The 21,100-nt window shown below is 46.2% G+C and overlaps 1 protein-coding gene across 1 annotated transcript in view; it reads left to right on the forward strand.

The window, feature by feature from the left end:
• Positions 1-4,493: 4,493 nt before the first annotated feature.
• Abhd17c (abhydrolase domain containing 17C, depalmitoylase) overlaps positions 4,494-21,100 on the forward strand; it is a 40,873-nt gene continuing 24,266 nt past the window's right edge. Inside the window, exon 1 of the mRNA XM_052159354.1 lies at positions 4,494-5,320. Coding sequence (XP_052015314.1) covers positions 4,758-5,320 — 563 coding nt within the window. The 5' untranslated portion in view covers positions 4,494-4,757. The remainder of the gene's footprint in view (positions 5,321-21,100) is intronic.

Raw genomic sequence — 21,100 nt, forward strand, 5'->3', positions numbered from 1 at the left:
GGATGAGGAAGAAGCCTTAAAAGCTCACCATCTTTATTACATAGTTTTGGCCCTTCTGTCTGTCTAGCAAGGAAATATGTCTCCTAGTCTTTCACCAGTCCTGAAAAGAAAGAGTGCATTTCTGGAAGCTCCTAAAGATGTTTTCTACTACTGGGAAGAATCATCTCATGTGGTCTTGCTTGTATCTTTATGCTTGTCATAGGGAGGTTAGGTGACTGTTTTCATTGTAAGCCTTGTTACTGAGGACAAAATCTGGGCTTTGTCTTCAAGAAAGGTGGGATAGCTGCATAGCTAAGCAACAGAGCACCTGGATACTGCCCATCAAGTGTGATGCTAGCAGGGATGTGGGTTGCTTTCATCTTCCTTAAGGTCACATTACATTAACACTGCCCACACAGGGAGGAACAGATTTAGTCAATAGAGGGATTTAGCAACCTATTCATTCATCAGCAACTTAACTAACATTTTCAAACAATTTATGCTTGTCATAGGGAGATCAATGATGGACAAAATAGACATGTCCCTAGTCCCTGACTTCACACAGTATCTGGTGTTAGTAAGAAGAAAAACACAACAATGTTTCCATCCTGACAGATGAGAAAGGTTTTCTTTTCTTTTCTTTTTTTTTTTAAAGATTTATTTGTCTTATGTAAATACATTGTCATTGTCTTTAGACACACCAGAAGAGGGCATCAGATCTCATTACAGATGGTTGTGAGCCACCATGTGGTTGCTAGGAATTGAACTCAGGACCTCTGGAAGAACAGTCAGTGCTCTTAACCACTGAGCCATCTCTCCAGCCCAGGTTTCCCTTCTTCCTTCCTTCCTTTTTTCCTTTCTTTCTATCTTTCTTTTTAAGATTTATTTTATCTTCATTTTTAATTGTATGCATATGTGGAGGAAACTGGACTCAGATCCTCTGTAAGAGAGGTACCTGCTCTTGACGATTGAACCATCTTTCTAGCCCCTAGGGCTAATTGTTTTAAGCAACCTTCTGTTGCGGGATATTTGATTACATTGTGAACTCTGAGATTGTGTTAGTTACAAAACAAAACAGAACAACAACACCCCCAAAACTGTTTCTAGTTGTGGTGTGGCTCAGTCCTTAGTACATACCTTTCATCCTAAACAATGACGGTAATGGTAGTTTGTAGAAAAAAGTACCCCATGCTTGAAAGTGATGTCTAATTGAGTGGCAAACAAAGTGATGTATTAAAGATTGGACAGAAGAAGATATGCCCAGCTCGCAGCACAGAGAGAAAGAGGAAGGGAGGCAGTTTTACTGGGACAGTTGTACAGAGACAGGTTGTAGAGCGAGAACACACAAGACACAGGTGGAAGACAGAAGCCAGAGACTGAGAAGGGAGATTAGAACACATAGTCAAAATGAGTATGATGCCAAGCAAAGCAACTCAGGAGAAACTGCGAAAAGTGAGATTGGATCAGTCAGCTAGGACAGGAGTTTGAGCCAAAACAGCTGAGTTGAACCCACCAGCCAGAGATCAGAAAGAGTTTGGAAAAGGGGATCATATTCAACATTAAGAGTCAGAGGCTGAAAGCCTTCTAGGTCTAGGTTAGACTGTATGGAGGCTAGAAACTTCTAGTACTAGGTCTAGGAGAAAAAGGCAGCCTCTAGACAGCAAATTACATCAGGTGAATAAAAGTTACTTTTACACCCTTCTCTTCTGGTCATAATACATAAGTCACCTTTTCCATATTAATATGGGGTTGCTTTTACAAATCAAGTCAATCTCCAGTAACTCAGCACCTAGAAGACTAATACGAAAGACAATGTCAAACGTGTAAATGCCAATATCAAATACTAGAAGCCAATGTCTTCAGCTACATGGTTTGTTTAGCTCATTAGCCCTAGGTGGTGGGTGGGGAAAGAGTTACTTCAACAGCAGTGACATTCCTAACACTTGGCTGTGATATGACCTTGTCCCTTCACGTCCCAAGTCAATTCATTGACTAGACTCATGCTAAGGACTCAACAAACACATTTGCTGGTTTGAATTCAAAGTTAGACTTTACTCTGCTAGAATGGTAAGACTCACATAGGAATTCTTAAAAGTCAAATTAGACAGCTGTTAACCCTGGTCCTTGTATCTAATAGGTCACAGCTATTCTCCAAGGTAGATGTTAAACTCCCCCAGCAAAAATGCATACTGTCTCACCTGTGGATGTTCACACCTAAAGATGGTTGTATAGAGAGGTTAGCATCCAAAGACTAGAAAGTATTTGCTGAGGGGCTTTTACATGGCAAATGTGCTGAGATGCTGAGTTTGTCAGACCTGGGCAACACATCTCACCTTAGACAGTCACACAAAACCTAACCTCAGCTCTGCACAGCATGGTGAGCAAGGCTTGCTCTCTACAACACACAACATAAGGGTCTAATAGTCAGATAAACACAAATCAGTTTACTTTTACAGGAAGCCTCCCTCTGTTTAGTCTCTTAAAATGATCCCAAAATTCTATTTAGTTATCAGTAATGTATGAAATCATATTCCACAAGTCCTTTGCAGAAGGACACAGAGACTAAACTAAATAAGCCAGCTTTAAGCTTCCCAACAGGACTGCCACCAGAACATGTGGAATAGGATTGCTATCCTTCCTATTGGCAGCACAAACATGTGGACTTAGGAATCGTTAGCTGTCCTTTCATGAGCTGCATGCTGGTGCATTCTGTCAGGTGGGAGGAACGGTGCTGGAGGAAGACTGAGAGGAGAGGAGACACTTCTCACTTCAGTTGTGTACTCAAAGTCCTCTGTTTTCACTCTGCGTTAGAGTGAAATGTTCTAGCATCTGCTCCTCCTCACAGAAACACCACCAAATAGGGACCTGAGACCATTGCCTAAGGCTACAAGATGGCTCCAAGAGTAAACAAGTCTGATGACCCAAGTTTGATTCCCCAAACCTACAAGATGGAAAAAGAGAACCAACTCCTATAAGTTGTTCTCTCATCTCCAGACCTATGCCCACCCCCAAAATACACGTAATAATAATAATAATAAACAATAATATCACGTAATGTTCACAAATAACTGATTTGTTTGCTTGCTTATTCATTTATTTGAGACGTGGTCTCTGCTCAGTCTGGCCTCAGCTCACTATAAAGTTGGGAATGACCTTGAACTCCTGATCCCCATTTTTGAGTTGGTTTAATTCATATGCAAAACATTGACTTAATACAAGAAACAAGCAGGCAAAATATTAACATGAAACAACTCCCACAGTCTTTGGGGAAAATGAAAGTCAGAGCCAGACGCCAGCTAAAGCCTGGCTAGGGAAGAACAGTTTTGTCCATCCAACTTTAAACAGACTTGAGGCTTTGTGGGCAGGCTTTTGGGAATTCAGGGAAGATATGGCCTTTTAAAACTCAGGTTACTACTGAAGTTGGTACTGGTAAGTTAATTTATGTTAGGATGCTCAAAAGTTTTTTGTTTAAAAAAAGTTATAATCCTTCTTGGGACATTTATGAAGTCTGGAGTGGTGACTGCCCACTGTGGCTCTGGTTGCATTCATTACGGGTAGCCTGGGATGCCCTCTTCTCCCTGAAAGGAAAGCCTGGTGCCAAAGTCCAGAGGAGAGGCTCTGCCAACTGGACACCAGGGTTCATGGTTTCAAAGGCCCTGAGTTATATTTCAAAAGTCACTTAAAGCCTATAGCCAAGACAACAGTGGATTAAAATCGTTGAAACATGTCTTTCATGATTCAAATATCTGGTGCCAAAACAATTCTAGAGAAACTAACATCAAAAAGGACAGATAAGGAGTATGGAATATACAGGTGACACCACAGGGGGTGATGTAAGGTGTGAGGGTGAGAAAGGACCACTTGGACACCATTTGTTAAAACCAACAGGCTCTGCTGTAATTGTTACAGAAAGACCCGCGTAGCCATACCTACACAACAGTCGCCTGCAACACGGGAACACTTACGAGATGGGCCAGAGCATTTATGGTAGGGGCTGTTCAAAAAGTCTTGAATCTCAGCAACTGGTGGTAGAGGCAAGAAGCATGTAAGTTCTAAGACAGTGTAGGCTAAACTGTCTCAAACAACCAAAAGACAAAAAAATAGCATTGATTAGAGGAAAGCAAGGCATTTTTAAGGTATTCAATTCTCTTTCTCAATAATTATCTTTAACATAAATTCCCAATAACTCCACCAGGAGAGAAAGCTGGTTTTGGAGAACCGAATCCTTAAATTATCTGTACACCTACCTACCTTTTCAATCCAGGACAGCCCCAACCGACCTAATCTCTTCAGAGCCCCGCCCTAATCGCACTAAGCCCCGCCCCAGATACCAGAGCCTCGCTTCAGACCAGGGAGTTTGTTCTAACAAGTGGCCCCGCCCAGATGCGCTAACTCCCGCCCAAGAGGCGGGAGCTCCGCCCAGACCGGGGAGCCCTGCTTCAGACTGGGGCTTTCGTTCGGATGGGTAGCCCCGCCCGCCAGTGGGGGCGTGCAGCGCGGTAACCCGGAAGTGGCGGCAGCGTGCGGGGGCGGGGCGGCGCGCTCGAGCGGGCCATGGCCGCCGCCGCCGCGGGCTTTGTGTGCCGCGCGCTAGCCCCGGCCGTCCGCACCCCGCCGGGGCTGCGGGGCTGCCACTGACCCGCCCCGCTCGCCGTGCCGCGCCCGCCTGGCCCCGCCCCTGGCCTCTCCGCCTCCTAGGCTGGCTTCCAGTTCTCAGCGCTCTACCTCTGCGCTCCCTGCGCTTCCCTCCCGCCCGCGGCGGGCGCCAGGCCGCCCCGATGCCCGAGCCCGGCCCCAGGATGAACGGCTTCTCGCTTGGCGAGCTGTGCTGGCTCTTCTGCTGCCCTCCTTGTCCGAGCCGCATCGCCGCCAAGCTGGCCTTCCTGCCGCCCGAGCCCACCTACACGGTGCTGGCGCCCGAGCAGCGCGCGCCCGCTCCCGCTGCGACCCCCGCGCCCGCCCCGGCGGCGCAGCCCGCTCCGGCCGAGGAGGGTGCGGGCCCTGGCGCGTGCAGCCTGCACCTGAGCGAGCGCGCTGACTGGCAGTACTCGCAGCGCGAACTGGACGCCGTCGAGGTCTTCTTCTCGCGCACGGCCCGCGACAACCGGCTGGGTTGCATGTTCGTGCGCTGCGCGCCCTCCAGCCGCTACACGCTGCTCTTCTCTCACGGCAACGCCGTGGACTTGGGCCAGATGTGTAGCTTCTACATCGGCCTGGGCTCGCGCATCAACTGCAACATCTTCTCTTACGACTACTCGGGCTATGGTGTGAGCTCCGGCAAGCCCTCCGAAAAGAATCTCTACGCCGACATCGACGCCGCGTGGCAGGCGCTGCGCACCCGGTGAGCCCCTAGCTACGGGTGGGGTGCGGGCTTGTGCTCCGGGATTGTTGCATTCGCTCGGGATCGCCAGCCTTCGGGCTTGGGGAGCTCAGATTTAAAGGGTCCTGCCTGCTTTTCACTGGCCCGCGCGGCCTGGAGTCTTTGTGGCTCCGGTTAAACGCACGTGGCCGCTGTGGGGGGTGCTAACGTACCGGCCAAACCAACTTGGTTGGGCTTGAGTTGTGTCATGAGCTACGTGCTGACCCCGAAGGTCTGGTAGAAGTGACCTTGGGGTTTTCAGAGCCCGTGAAAGCAAGGGGTGGGGGGGAGCCGATGACCTCTAAAAGACTTTCCAAGTAGAAATTGTCCCTGGGGCGATGCCTGAACTGCCCTTATGGCAGGTTCGGTTCGGGTGTGGTGAGGACTTTGCTTCCTGGTCCGGCAGAATATATGGCACCAGGAGATCAGGAAGTTAGCTGATGTCGGAACCCTCCCTAAACCCCACCAGTAGCGCAGAGTGTCTAATAGGTGTGAGGGAATCTGTTGACCTTGAGCTAGCGTTCATAAAACTGGAAAGTATTTATTCAGGGTCTTTTACAAGCCAGGCACAAATTGTTATATTCTGAGGACAGAACAGGTAGAAAAACTCCAGCTTAAGTTTTACTCTGAACTTAGACGTTTGGTTTGTGGGAAAGTCAAGTGACCTGCCCTGTTTTGGTGCTTGTGACCTTCCCATGTAACCCCAGTAGCACAGGTGGCAACCGTCCCCGAAGTCCTGTTGTAATGAGCTTGGGTTTCTTTAGAGGAATAAGTCCCCAGAATAAGGATAGTAGGCACTGTTGTTTTTAGAGATCTTTGTATAGTTTTTATGAAAAGTCTGTTTGCTGGGCTAAGTACATGGCCAGTAATAATGACTTTATTTCCATATGTGTTGCACATATGTTCATAAATCATCCCATATGCTTCTTGGGAAACGGCTTGTATAATAGAGAAGTACTTAGTATTTACTCTGTGTTGATTACTCAGATTCTTCTGGGGTTTTGGAGGGATCCTAAATTGAGGTATAGTTTTTGGAGAATGATGTAGGCGAGTGAGGCTGGATTCTGTCCTGATGGAGTGAGTGGCTGAGGATCCACAAGTAGTCACAGGCCACCTGTTCCCAGAACAGGTTTCAGAAGTGTGTGTCAGAGGCGGGGAGTGGAGTGCAGGTGTGGGCTGTGCCTCAGCACTCCGGAGGCAGAGGCTGGAGAATTGCTGAAAAGTTTCAGGCTAGCTGGAGCTACATGGTGAGATCTGTGTTGGCTAGGGCCATAGTAAGATCTTGCCTGGAAAGAGTATGTGGGGTAGCTGGATGGCTGAGTGAGTGGAGGCTGCTTCGTGGGCAGACAGAGTGACCAGAGTTTCCCCTGTGGAGTCCAGAGGAGGGAGAGAACTGGCGCTCCGAGGCTGACACCCCATAATTGTGCCCACACTCATCTACCATACCCAGTCGCACAATCTTGAGCTACTTAATCTGCCATAGTGTAGGTATTAAAAATAAATTTTAGTACTAGATTTTTTTACAGTGAAACACCAAAGTCGTACCTGGCAGGAGTTGATGTTCTGTAAAAATTCCTACAAAACATTGCTCCCATGTGGACCTTTCTTGAGTGTGTATGTCTGTCTTACCACATAGGTGAGGTTCGGTCTATTGCATATAAAAAGCATTGTTTGGGGGTGTGTTAAAATGTGAATTACTTGGTAACATTTTAAATTTTGCTTGTGATTTATTTAATGTTTTACTGGAACTCATATCTAAAATAAGCATGAGTTCTTTGTTGTTGCTTTTAGTGTTTTTTTTTTTTTTTTTAACTGCTTTTGGAGACTGGGCCTTATGACTCAAGAGGCTGGTCTCAAACTCACCTTACAGCTGAGCCTGACCATTAATTACCTCCTCCCCTGCTTCACAAAGGCTGGTGCTAGAGGAGTGTGTCCTCAGTCCTTGTTCCCAAAATCAGATCTGAAGACACCCACAAAGCCTCATACTCTGCTTTCCCAACTCATTAGATGGACTGCAGTAGGATGCTTATTCTACACCTTGGTCATGCTTGCACATCACATACATCCATGTGAGGCTACATGTCTGAACCAAATGTCTCACAACACCTCCCCATCCCCCACCCCCACTCCGTAGGTACTTTGCATACCAGAATGTGGGGATGTGTTCTGCTTTATTTGACTTAAAAAAAAAAAAGAGAGTGCTGGGTATGAAGAGTATTTCCCAGCGCCCCACCCACCCCAGGATAATCTCACAACCAACCAGCAGGTCTCCTAACTGGTAGTTTAGAATTCTCCCACCCCGAATTTGTAGTCATTGATTTTCTCAAAAGCCTGATCCCGAGCCTGCTTCCTCATCCACCTTCCTCAGCCTGAATTTCTGTCTGTCTCGTCCTACTGTATGTGATCCTTCAGTAACATAGTCTGGAGTAAGCTATCTCTGCCCCTTCCCAACTGTGTTGAGGTCCTTGCTATTGAAGGACTTCTGATCCCAGTGACAGAGGGATCCTCTTGGCTGGTTCAGAAACCCTCTCCTGAACATCAGATATTCTGTGAATGGTTCCCCTCTGACTTTCTGGTTAACCAGTACTGCACTGATACTGACTAGAGAGCTTGCTGCCTCCTGAGTCGTCTCTGTCCTGGCCCGTAGATTATTTCCTGAGAAATAAGTGGTCTAAGTCAGCACTAGGTAGCCCCAAATCCCAGTCACTTCCTGAGCTCCTGGTTGGTGTTTGGAGAATGTCCTTCCTGTTAAGAGTACTGATCCTACCTGGATCCTAGTTATATTAGGAGATTCTAGTGCCCCCATCTTGTGGCCCATGGGTTGAAGACTGTGCTCCCAGCCTCAGTTACAGTCTTCAGAAGTGGAGCTTTGATCGAAGTGATGGGATCATAAAAACCCAACTTCACCCACAGATTATTCCACTGATGGTTCTTAGTCAAATGGACTTTGGAAAGTGGGAACCTGGAAGGGCCTGATTGGAGGAGTTGATTACCATTGTGCTTCTGAAGGTTATGTTTTTCCCTGGCCACTTCCTCTCCTCCCTGCTTCCTGGCTGCCATATACTGGGTAGGTAGGGAGAACTTTATTATGCCTTTCTTCCTTAATAGTCAGCTTTGGCACAGTTCTAAAAGCAGCATAGCCAGCTGAACCTGGATAGAATAAAGGTGTTGAAACTGTGAGCTAAAGTAAATCCACCCTGAAGTTGTGTACCCTGTATCTGTCATAGCCATGAAAAGTCACCAACACACTATTGCAACTGTCACTCAGTCCCTTTACTTGTGCTGGTTGTGGCACTGCCTCAGCTGCTGTTTAATTGTCAGTTCCTTGTGGGAAGGACCCAGAAACTGGCACTGGGACTTAAAATATAGACTCTGATTAAGTATTTGCTCAGGGTGTTTCATTTATAGAATGAGTGCACTGTTGACAAATGGCAGTCAGTCAGTGCTGCTAGGTTGTAAAGAGTGGCTACAATCATTTGCCAAAAATGGTGGGTGTTCAAATGGCCCATGGTCTCAGCTGCTTTCAAGCCGTCATATTGGTGTTCTTATGACATTGTGGTGTCTGTGTTAAACAAAAGAGTGATTATTCTCATTCTTCATTTTTCCTCTGTTTTTATCCATTACATGTCTGTACAGCTCCTGTGTTATTGTGATTTTAACAGAGAGCTGGAATTCTCCTCAGCACATAGACCCCCACATACATTTATAAAGTTCATCAATCCCTTCAAAAAGGGTACAGAGGCAAAAAAGGTGATTTGCTATTTGGGAAATAGATTATTGATTTAAGGATTTAAACATTTTCTGGGGCAAAAGTGTTGGAGAGGAGGTAGAAACCGTGACCTCCTGTGGAAGAAGAAAGTTGGCCTGTGACATAGAAATGGCCTGTAAGCCGGTTGGAGGGTACCTACCGGGGATAGAGGTGCACCCTCTGCAGGTTCAGAAGCATTGGAGAACACACTGTAAATCATGGGGGCTTGTTGGCACCTGTGGTGCTGCTTGACTGGGAAGGTGAAGTGGTTGATGTATGCAGGGCAGGGTGAGGATAGGTGGGTCCAGGCTCTGTGCATGCCGTGTAAGAAGACAGATCGTGTCAAGAATTGTAGACTGCAAATGTTTAACTGTGACTTAGTGGGGTTGAACCCAAATAAGCAAATAATCCCCAAGAATGGGGTGTAAAGTAGGCAGAGAATTTTAGCTGAAGTCTTTTCACCTAGATTTCCAGAAGTGGGAACGTGGCGTGGGGCATTCATTATTAGGTTTGGTTTGGTTTGTCATCTCTGGACCTTTCATTTGATGTAGGTGGCAAGGACAGTGGAGGAGAAAGGCATTTGGTAACAACGCAGATGCCAAGAGGGGAAGATGAGAAGGAAATTTTTTCGTGCTTTGGTTCAAAAAGCATTTTAAAGACCCAATATCTTAGTCAGCAAACTGTTTATTAGCCATTGTCTGTTTCTCTCTCTGACAACTAATTTTAGAAGCAAGTAAAGATACATCCACATGCTGTTTGGTAACTTTAATATCTGCCACTCACAGGCTATGTGATTTGGAGACTCCTGTGACAGACAGTAAAACTATGGTGACATAGGTGATGGGGGTGAAAGGCACTGTCTGTTGATTGTGATTATAGAATTGGCACTCTAGGTATAATTTCCTCAAGAGTCACAAAGCTCTCCTTTCCTGAGCATAGTGAAATCGGTAGCATATCTCTTTGTTCTCGAGGGCATACTGTGTATCAGTTAGGGAAAAAGCCTAGGATTTTTGTCTGTCTTTGATCAGTAGTAAGAAGACAGAACCTGTTTTGAGTACTGTTTGCTACAAGGAGAAAGCACTGTGGTATTTATAGAAAGGAAATGTACTTGTCTCCTGGTATCCATGGGCGGTTGTTTCCAGGACCCTGTGGATACAAAAAATCCACAGCTCAAGTCCTTAGTAGAAAATGGCACAGAATTTGCATATAACCCACATGCACCCTTTAAGTCATGTCTAGATTACTTGTAAGATCTAATGCAATGTAAATGCTATGTAAATAGTTGTTGGATTGAACTATTTAGGGAATAATGACAAGGCAAAGGTCTTGTTCAGTAGAGATGCAGTTTGTGTTTTTTGATACTTTGATGGTGAATCTGCAGGTGTACAGCATGTGGACATGGAGGGTCAGCTGCAGAGGGGGTGGACTGTCTGTGCTGCTCACAGTACAGTCTCCAGCAGTGGGAGACTCCGGTTGGGAAGAACATGGCACAGCAGCGTGGTGGAAGCCGTCTGTCTTCTAGTCTGCAGAGCCCTCCCTCTGGCTGCTCGCTCTTCCTCCACGCTTGGCGCCTAGGCTTACTGCTTCAGCCCTGCAGGGAGCAGTCTGAGTTCTCTCCCGGGAGCTGCTGACTACTTCTCTTCTGATGGACCTTGTACTTCTGCTGTTATCCAGTTATAGGACATCTGTTGTTTTCTTTGGTAATGTTTAACTTCATGATGAGCCTGCTCTCCTCTCAGCATTTTATTTAGGATATTCTTGGAGAGTATCCTAAGTACTCATCATTTAACATTCAGTTGCTAGTGCTGAATTAACGCTTAAGCGTTAAGCCCTTTAAGGCTGTCTGTTCAAGTCTACCTTACCCTTAAGGTCCCTTGCTACCTTCTGCTTCCTCTCTTCATCCTCCACCACACTTTTTTAAATCTTTGTTCAGCAGTCATAATCCCAGGTAAGACTCTGATGTCTGGCTTTAGAAATTGCTAAAGTCATTTGGTCACACCTTTCTTACCTGCACTGTCTTCTGCCAGCCTCACACTGAAGCTAATGGTCTGGTTCAATCCCCACCCAAATACCCACGGGAGATAGAAAACAATTACTTCTTTTTGACACACCTTTAAGTAATTGGCTCCTTGATTTTGATAAGAAGATAGAGACAGTAGATAAAAGCCAAAACTTTTGGATTTGGCAGTCAGTTTTAATTCAGAATCACCACTAACTCTGTCTCTCTTTGTCTCTTTGTGCTGTTGTAGCAGCAATATGCAATTTATAAAGAAGAGAAATTAATTCTTCCTCATTTGTACCCTGTAAAGTCTAAGATCAAGGCACTAGTAGGTTCTGTGATGTGGTGAGGGCCCTGCCTTAGCTTCCAAGTTTCTTTGAATATCTTAGAGGGGCAGAAGGCACATCCTCACAGGGGTTAGAGTTGGGCAGGGTTGATGGGGTTTTGTTTTACATCGAATTATCTTGTGCATGCTTACTGTGCCCTTTCTTGTAAGGCTTGCTTCTTCCCTCTACACTTACCTTCTACTCCCTATGGGTTCTCTATTCTATTCAGCAAAGATGGTGTCCTGTTATGATGAGCCCATCCTGACAGAAGGCATTATTCCTTTCAGGAGGGCCATCTTGGTCTATCATCTCCTAACAGTGGTCCAGTGGGAATGAGTTTCAGCATTGGTCTTGGGGAAGACTGTGGCAGATGCTTAGGTCAATGTTGCCTGCTCTCTCACATCCAGTGCTCCATCCACCCTCACTGTCTGTGCCCAGGTGACTCTGCTTCCCATTCAGCTCGGATTTGTGGCCCAGAATCTCGGCCTTGAAAACCGTACCTGGTTAATTCCTTAAGCCAGGTCAGTGGGGCAGTAGATGTCACTGTTCTTTTGTGACTTCATGTGTGGGCATCTGATCAAAGCCTGGGAGAGATGGTAGAGAGCAGCCAAGGAAGCTGGGGCTCTTCCCTTTGGCCACTTCTGTCTTCCTACACTTCTACAGACAGCAGATGACAGAGGGGTGGTGGAGGTGGCCTGCTGCAGAGATGCCATTCTGAACAGTCCACAGAGCAGAGAAAGCAGGGAAGGGGTGAGGGCGCACGCCGTGCAGAGCAGTAGGCTTGTATGTGGCTTAGGCTAAAGACCCTAGCCTGAGATGGCCCAGTGCTTTATTTCTTCATTTAGGAGATTTACAGCTGGAACTGGTTTTCAATTTATGCCAGAATCACAATAGGCAAGGTTGTTAGAAGGGTAGCCCAGAGAAGCACGTCCCTGCCAGCTTGAGCTCTCAGATAGCGAGTTTAGTGATTAAGGGAACAGATATTTTAGTGGATTTAGGACTTGGCTGTGCCACTTACAAGTTGCTTGGCGCCATTAGGATGTTGTGGCCTTCTTCAGCCTCCATTGAATACTGTAACTGATAATGTGGTGTAAATGGTAATGCCTATGCCAGTCCTGGCGCAGCACCTCCACACAGTGAGGCACAAGCATGAGATGCCATTGGTGGGGATTGTTGATATAACTGTTGCAGTTGCTGCATCAGATGCTCAGGTGATCCTGGAGACCAGTCCCATCGCTCGCTAAGCCCTCCTTCCCCCACTCTCCGACTGTCTGTGGGGAGATGTCCAAGTGGAGCCTCACTTTGTGGGGGTTTAGAGCTGAGAAGAGAGAGGTTCTCAGGATTGTTGCTTTGGAGAGCAGTGTGCAATGGTGCTGTGTTCCTACTATGGTATTTATATACTTGCCAAAGAAGTTCTTTCTAGGAGCAGAAGCCTTACCTGTAATCCAATATCCGCAGTCACTTTGCAGGCTGTCCTTTGTATTGCTACAGCCACAAGGGAGCCCTCTCAGATGCAGCAGGAGGCAGAGGCTCTGGGGGAAATCAGGACAGGGGTGAAGCCTTGGCTGCTCAGGCCATTCAGAACCTTCTGGCTGTTCTTTGCTAAGAGGACAACCATAAGCAGTCACTTGCCCATATCCTGAAGTTGGCCAAGGGACCTGAATCATGTTTCCTTTTAAAATATGAATGTTCCCAGAATGCCTTGCACGTCCTATTCAGGGAGTGTTTTCAGGACTATGTAACAGAGCTCATTGATAAGTTCCATGATATTGATTCACTGTAAAGCTAAAGGGCTGTGGCACCGAGGTGAAACTGGAAGCCTGTTTCCAGGAAGTCTGGATTGCTCAAGTTCGGGGCTCAGGCGACAGTTAGCTGAGTATCAGTTACACACTGAGTAGCTGAGAGAGCCGCTGTAGCTCAGCACAGGAACTTCAAAGAAAAGAACAACAAAGGACCCCTGCCTGCTGCTGCTTCACCTGGCTTTGTAAATGTGTGGAGTGAAGTGTGGGCAGTTGCTTTGGGGAAGAGTGGAAAGCAGACCTATTCAGAATATATTCACCAGAGAACATGTTTGCAGATAGGAAGTGTGACTGCCAGCTGCTACTGCAGTGTTAGGGTTAGAACTCAGAAGGGAGTTCCAGCTTTGCCCCAGTTGACTTTAGTGAATGTCCTAGATGTACCCAAGCTCTGCAGTGATAACAATACTGACTGTAAAGGTTTATGATGCCAGAACAAGATCAGATGATGATGATGAGGAGGAGGAGGAGGAGGAAGAGGAGGAGGAGGAGGAGGAGGAACTACATATTAGTACATGGTGTGGGTGGATGCCAGGGGAGTTTTGCTTCCCCCCTCATGTGGGTTTGGGGGGTTGAATCTGGGTAGGAGAGCTTGCAGCAAGCCCTCTGTGTACTGTGGGATCTCTCCCAGCTTCTATTGTTTTAATTTTTATATACCTGTTAGGAAAAGACTGTTCACATGCTAATTTGTTGCTGTGCATATTTTATATTATAATTAGACTAGATGAAGTAAGTTAAGAAATGAACATGTCATCTTGGAGTTAATGGAAGAAATTAGTTTTTCTACTAGATTAGGAACTTACTGAGCTAAAAATAAGCATACAGAGGGGTAAGAGTTCAGGCTGTCATTGGTGTGTAGAGTAGATCATGAGTTCCTGCAATCTGAAAGTTCACCTTCTCAGGTGGCACTCGCTGGCCTCTTCATGGTGTACGTAGGCTCAGTGTTCTGTAAACATGGTCTACCCTTGTTCTGAGCCTGGAGAGCCCTATGGCGCTTTCCCTCCTTCATCACGTACCTGAGCAGTCGGTCATTTTCCTGATGTAACACCTCTTCCCCTTTACAGCCCTGGTCCCTCTCTGCCACCTTCCTTTGCTGTTTTCTGCAGGCCTCTCTATCCAGTCCTGGGTCAGACCTGAATCTACATGGTTTTCTTGGCTTGATAGTGCTTCTCACTAGCCATGGAACATTCTGGCATGCTGTCTGCTGAGTAGCTAAACAGATGTGTTGGCAATCGCAGGGCTGATGTGAGGGTGTGTGATCTAAATCTTAGGGTCACTGGGCCTTGTAAGCTTGTGGAGTAGGCAGTGGAGAAGCCTGCATGATGACTGGCTTTTAGCTATCACCCTTCCCCTGACATTGCTGCAGTTCTTCACCTGGAGTGGAGAAACATGTCACTGGTGTAACAGACTTTAGAAGTTTGTTTTGAAGTAAACAGATACTGTTTTGTTGTTTTAAAACAGTCTCTGTAGCCCAGGCTGACCTGGAACTCAGCATTCCTCAGCTTCTGAGTGGAAGCTACCATACACGGCTGATGTACAATAAATGCATAGTTCTCCTGGTTTTTAAGCTCTTTTGGCTTTGGCCAGGGAATCACAAGTCCAAGGCCAGCCTAGGCTACATGGGAAGATCCTGTCTCAAATAAATAGATGGATAAATGTACAAATAGTTGAGTTGTAGGAAAGCTGGTCTTGTTTCTGTTGAGTTAGGTGGCTAGGGATAGGGACACCTAAGGAGTGTGCTGGTAAGCTTCTGAGTTTGAGGTGTCCACCATACAAGTGTGGGGTTCAGGAGGGAAAGGACTGGAGGTAAGAGAATTGAAAAAGGAAACCATAGAAAACAAAAAATGTCTGTTCTGGCTAGTCTTACATGAACTCAACACAAGCTAGAGTTATCTGAAACAAGAAACCCCAATCAAGAAACTTCGTTCATAAGATCTAGCTGTAGGGCATTTTCTTAAGTGATTGATGAAAGAGGGTCCAGCCCATTGTGGGTGGTGCCAAACCTGGGCTGGTGGTTCTGGGTTCTATAAGAAAGCAGCCTGAGCAAGGCACAGGGAGAAGCAAGCCAACAAGTAACACCTCTCCATACTTCTCCACGCCTCTGCATCAGCTCCTGCTTCTAGGAGCCTGCCCTGTTTGAATTTCTGTCCTGACTTCCTTTGAACAGCAACTTGGAAGTGTGAATCAAATAAACCCTTTCCTCCCCAAATTGCTGTGATGTTTCATTGTAGCAATAGAAAAACTTACCTAAGACAGCATATGAAAGAGTTGTCACTTTGGGGCCAGCAAGCCGGCTCAGCAGGTGAGAGTGAATGCTACAAGGCTGAGACCTTAGGTCTGAGCACTAGAACCCACGGAGTGGACTGAAAGAACCGATTTCTACAAAATGCCATGACTACCCCGCCCACCCCAACAACAGATCTAGAATGGATGAATATAGAAAGTTAAGAGTTCCCATTTTTGCCTGAGATGAGGCTGCTTCTGTTACCATCCTTGCCAGGACAGCCCTGTAAGAGCTCTGGTCTGTCTATTTTCTCCTTCCAGGGTCTCTGGTTGGTGTTGCCAAAGGCCTGCTAGAGGCCAGTGCCGAAGGCAGAGCACTAAGGGCTGGCGTCCTTTCCTTGGGAGAGAATCCCTTGGGGTTAGATTGTGTGTTCTGTCTGCCTGGCTCATCTGTTTGGATAGCCATCCTAGTTTCCCTTGTACCCTTAACCCTCCCAAAGCCCGTGCAGTTTTGTGCCTCTCTTGTACTGTGCACTGCAGTTTTGACAGCAGGCCCCATGGCTGTATGCTTCCTGGCTTCCAGGGATGGGATCAATTTGGAAAGCCTTCCTACTGGCCTGGTGTGCTCTTGATCTTTTTGATGTGTGAAGTGCCAGAGACCTGTAATTACTTTCACAGGATTAAGGATGGCAAAGGCTAGCCATCTTAATTTACTGGCTGCCTGTCTGTCTCCTCCATCCTCTCTGAATGAACTGAAAGTGGGACAAGTCTTTCTTGGGGGACTTTTGCAAGCTTCTTCTTAATCCTCTTAACTTTACATTTAACAAAGAACTGCAAAGTTAATTAACACCCCAAACAATTGAAATCTTTTAATCTTTTAGGAGTTGGAGTTTTCTGTTCTGTCTTAGCTTTTTTGCAGAATAAGAGACTTCTACCTGTATATTTCTGAAAGGGACTCGCCCCATCCCAAAGGCGTGACTTTCTCTCTAGAATCCTCTGGCTCTTGGTCCCTTGCATGTGCCTTGCCAGCATAGCTGTCTCATTCTCTCATCACTCTGATGTTGCCCCTGCTGGGCCTTGTCCCCACCCTAGTCCTCTGAGTAGCTTATGTGTCTGCCTTCTGGGAATGTGACCTCCGTGAGGAAAGACAGTCACAGCTGATTGTCCTTAGATGTAGTAGACGCCCAGCACGTTTCTTCTGCAGAGCTGGCCCTGCCTGTGCTGACAGCATTAGTGGATGGGCTGAGAGAGTCCGAAGCACCGGGTTGTGTTTCGGCACTTGGCCTTTTCAGATTAAAGATCATAATCTTGATCTCCTTAATTCTGGCTACAAAAGTACCAGTCAGGTTACTGGTACAGTTTAGCTTTCAGTAAAGTCCTCTCCAGGGTTGAGTATGGGCAGATAACCCAGCTCTGGGAAGTACAAGGATCTGGGAAAATTGAGGTCTTCTCTATAGCCTGCAGTACAGCTCCTTAAACAGTCTTGATGAAAGGTGAAGCTTTCAAAAACTCAATATCCCACCCCCCATATGTGTGTCCAAAAAGGAGGGATAACCAAGTTGCTTAGAGGGGACAGGGTGTGTGTGTGTGTGTGTGTGTGTGTGTGTGTGTGTGGTGTTGGGTGCAAGTCTAGCTACTATCAGGTAACTACCATACTTAATATGTATATGTGCAGCCTCCTCATTATGTTCTATAATAACTTGTGATAATGGTTGTGGGTATTACAAATACTGTCAGCTGATGGTGAGAGGAATGTGGTCTCACTAACTGCATCCCCTCTGGTCTATGAGATCTTGATGCTCCCTTTTCCCATACCATATTGTTTATGGAAGGCTACTTTATTTGGAAAATCTCAAAATGTAAGTAAAGTAAGGAAATACGGGAATAAACCCGATGATATTAGTATTCCTCTTTGAGCAATTATTAACATCCTGCCATCCAGCATCCATCTCCACTCATGCTGCACCAGGCTGTTCTTGGTACTTTGTGTAGGCTGTTCATTTTCAAAGGAAGAATGTAAAAGCCTTGAAACACAGCCATGCTGGCTGTCTGATTGCTGGCAGGATCCCATTATCTGGTCTGGTGGTGAGCAGGTGTGGCCCCCCACTTTCCTCACCATACAGTAGACACAGTGCTAGGTGGCAGCTGGAGAGGGCTTCGTGTGTGATGGCCTGAAGGGGCCTGCAAGTACATGCAATGCAGATAGAAGACGGCTCTAGGTTACTGGCTGATTTTTTTTTCCCCTCCATTAGTCGTGTAAAGATGATGGGTGGATCAGTGGCAGAGTTGGTCAGAACCTTAGGGGAACAGTGACTTCTGGGTGACTACTAAAATACACAGCTGTCAGCTCCTGTCTTTAGGCCTCAGTGCCTGTTGTAATGAGAGTTTTGTGCCTATTCTGCTGAGGCAGCATTTGTGCTGAAAAAACTATTTCATCTATTATATATTTTCAGCACACTACATCTATGAAGCAGGGATTTTGGCTGACCCATTTCACAGGTATAGAAACTGAGGACTACAGAAAAATGAATGACTTGATTTGGATCACATTGAATTAAACAGCAAGCCAGAGTTTGACCCCAGGTGGGCTGGCTGACCCTGGAGGCTGTGTTCCCAGATCAGGCACCATTCTACATGGTGTGTGTGTGTTGTGGGGGGACACTCAAGCTTAAGTATAAGGCAAGATCAGAGTTTAGAGTTCTGTGTGCCAGTTACCATCCTCACTGCCTGCTTCATTTTTCTGTGCCTTGGGTGAGCATTAGTTGTGTAGCCTAAAGTCATGCACAGGCGCAGACTCCTGCTCTCATTTCAAGTTCAGAGGCCAGTACCCTACGATTTCTTCTCCTAAATTATAAGATTTGAGCACAACAATAAAATGTTTAGAAAGTTCAGTCTTTGAACAAATTGAGTACCTGGTGTGTCCCTGTAGGATGTAGGGCTAAATGCCAGGTAGGGGTTTTCATTGCACACACTTAATATTTAATTTGCATCTGAAAAGATGACTTTGAATCCTTCATACGGACTTCCACCACCCCTTAGGAACTCAGAGCTGTTGGTTGTGTAACAAACAGTATTCTGAAGACAGTACTTTCTGGCTCTGGAGAGCACCTGGAAGAAGGAAGCAGCTTCTCTAGAGAGCGGTTGTTTGGGTTCCTGAGGAGTTTTTGAGCCTTCAGTTTCCTCCTCTGTAAAATGGTGTCCTGTGTCCCCATCCAACCACCCCACTCCACACACACACACACACACACGTGTTGGCAAAGTTTGGTAAGTTGTTTTTTGTTGTTTTGTTTTGTTTTAACTGAAGAGAATTGAGTCAGTTCAGTGTATAGCTAGTCCTCAGCGATGTGAAAGATAGAAACCTGCTGCTGTTTCTAAGGGAGTTGAGTCTTCAAAGTGCTCCAGGGACCTTTGATCCGGAGAACAGTTCTGTGGGAACAGCAGGAGAGGTGCCCTGCACTTGGGGAGTTAGCAGGAGGAAGCCAGCTGGCAGGTTAGCTGATCCAGGGACTGAGGACTGAGTGTCACTTGTTATTATTTCTCTAAACATTCCTGTGACCCGCCTCAGGGAGTCTGTTGGTAGTTACTTCCAAGTAGTGTCTCCTGTGTTGGACCCTTTCCTCCATATAGGGCAGTTGAGTGTTCTGCCTCACCTACTGATATTTCTGTTGGTGGTGTATGATTAATGATTAACTCAGTTAACTTGCTTGTTTATTTTGAAATACTCCAATGCAGTTGAGGCTTTGAAACTGTAGCAAAGCCATGGCAAGAACACCACCATTTAAGTAGGGTCCAGCTTTTTCTATAAATTGCCATCTTTGTGTGTGTGTGGGGGGGGGGGTGGTATTTAAAACAACAGTTTGATTTTTTTTTTTTTTAAATGGAGCTTAAATTAGCATTGCTAGTCCCTTCCTTCCTGGAGTCGGGTAGACTCATGGGGTAGAGCGTGCTTGGAAGACTGGCACTGGACAGTTCTGGAATGACTTACTGACCTGAGGACCTGGCTCCCAGTGGGCTTGTCTGGAGACCACAGGAACAAGTAAGACAAGTTCTGTGACCCAGTTGGAGGTGTGATTCATAGCTTGTTAGCAGTCGGTACATCGGTCTCAAAGTTTAGACAGTGGTGGCCTCATTTGCTCCTGAAGCAAGGGGGACTCTAGAGACCTGTCCAGACAGAGCCTGTAGACAGCTGGGCAGGATGGAGCCGCCCCTCCCCCCACCGGATCCCACTCAGGTTTAGTCTTAGATAGTCGGAGAGATTCAGAGGCATGGTACCTGTACTTTTCAACAGGTTTTAAGATTTTTGGCCCTTGCATTATTAAGAATACCCTTATACATGATTATACATGATCCTTGGGGTGAGGGGGATGGGAATGATCAAGTAAACTAATGCCAATGGCCCAAGAAGACATTTTGACTCCACAGCAAAGTAGGAAACCAGGAAGCAAAGACAGCTCCAGTTCCTGGAAAGCCAGATGCAGAAATTACCTCCTTTCTGCTTTTTATTGAAATAATTGATTGCTGTTTGCAAACTTATTAACGTCTTTGTTTTATTTTGGGAAAAAAGGAGTAATTTAGCAAGTATAAAATCTAGACATCTAGGATACACTCATACTGACCTAGGACTTAATTCCTCTCACAAAGTTCTGATGCTAAGTCCAGAGTTAGTGTGCATTTCACAGTGCTAGAGATAGACCCTGTGACCTTGCTCATGTTAGCAGGTGCACCAGGATTGAGTCACACCCCCAACACAAAATTTGGTTGATCGAATTATCAGTTGTTGACTTTGCATGACCCGTCTAGCTATCAGTTTATGTTTGCATTTATTTTAAAATGCACTGGGTTTGCCATGGGCAAAAGGTGAAGACGTGGTCATCCACCTCCTGTGTGGTTCCCATCCTGCTCTTTCTCCTGCCTCCCAGCCCAGTGTGCATCTCTACAGTGAATCAAGCAGAACTGCAGACAGTGTCAGGGGCCACTTCATTCAGTGAGTGCTGGAGACAGAGGTAATCTTAGTTATGTCTTGACTTTTAAGGATGATTTTGTAGCTTTTAAGTGTCCCCTTTTCCTCTTTATAAGTGAACATGCACTCTCATCCAGAGGCTAGTGATCATTTACTGTATGGGCTGTGTGTGCTGGGGAATCAAAGCTGTATGTGCTGAATCCTTTTTATCTTCACTGTTGTCATTTCAAGCACATGCGTATTAATTTTAGCACTTTTATCTTTCCATTTGGAGCTAGATGATTGCTTGCCTACTGTGCACAAAACTAAGCCCTGGGTTCAGTTTGCAGTACTGCATGTGCTGGGCACCGTGGACACATATGTGATTCCAGCACTTAGGAGATTCATAATTCATGGAATTCAAGGCCAGCCTTAGCTACATAGTGAGTTCCAGGCTACCCTGGGCCACATGGGACCCTGAAAGCCTTATTTGACTCCTGGCATATTTCTTTCCAAGTAGTGGATATTACACCTAGCAGGATTTCTAAGGTTCCTAGGAGCTCAGGTGCTCTAGTTCTGGGACAGCTTTATCAGACTAGTTTTGCTGGATCTGTAGATCAGGTGTGGGGGAAGCAGCTTGCTCTGGGACTGTGGGGACTCCGTGTGTTTAGCAGTGTGATTGCACTTCACACCTGTGGTAAGACCATCCCCACTGTTTTCCCTCTATAAGA

Source organism: Apodemus sylvaticus, chromosome 1 (genome assembly GCF_947179515.1).
Source record: "Apodemus sylvaticus chromosome 1, mApoSyl1.1, whole genome shotgun sequence".
NCBI lineage: Eukaryota > Metazoa > Chordata > Mammalia > Rodentia > Muridae > Apodemus > Apodemus sylvaticus.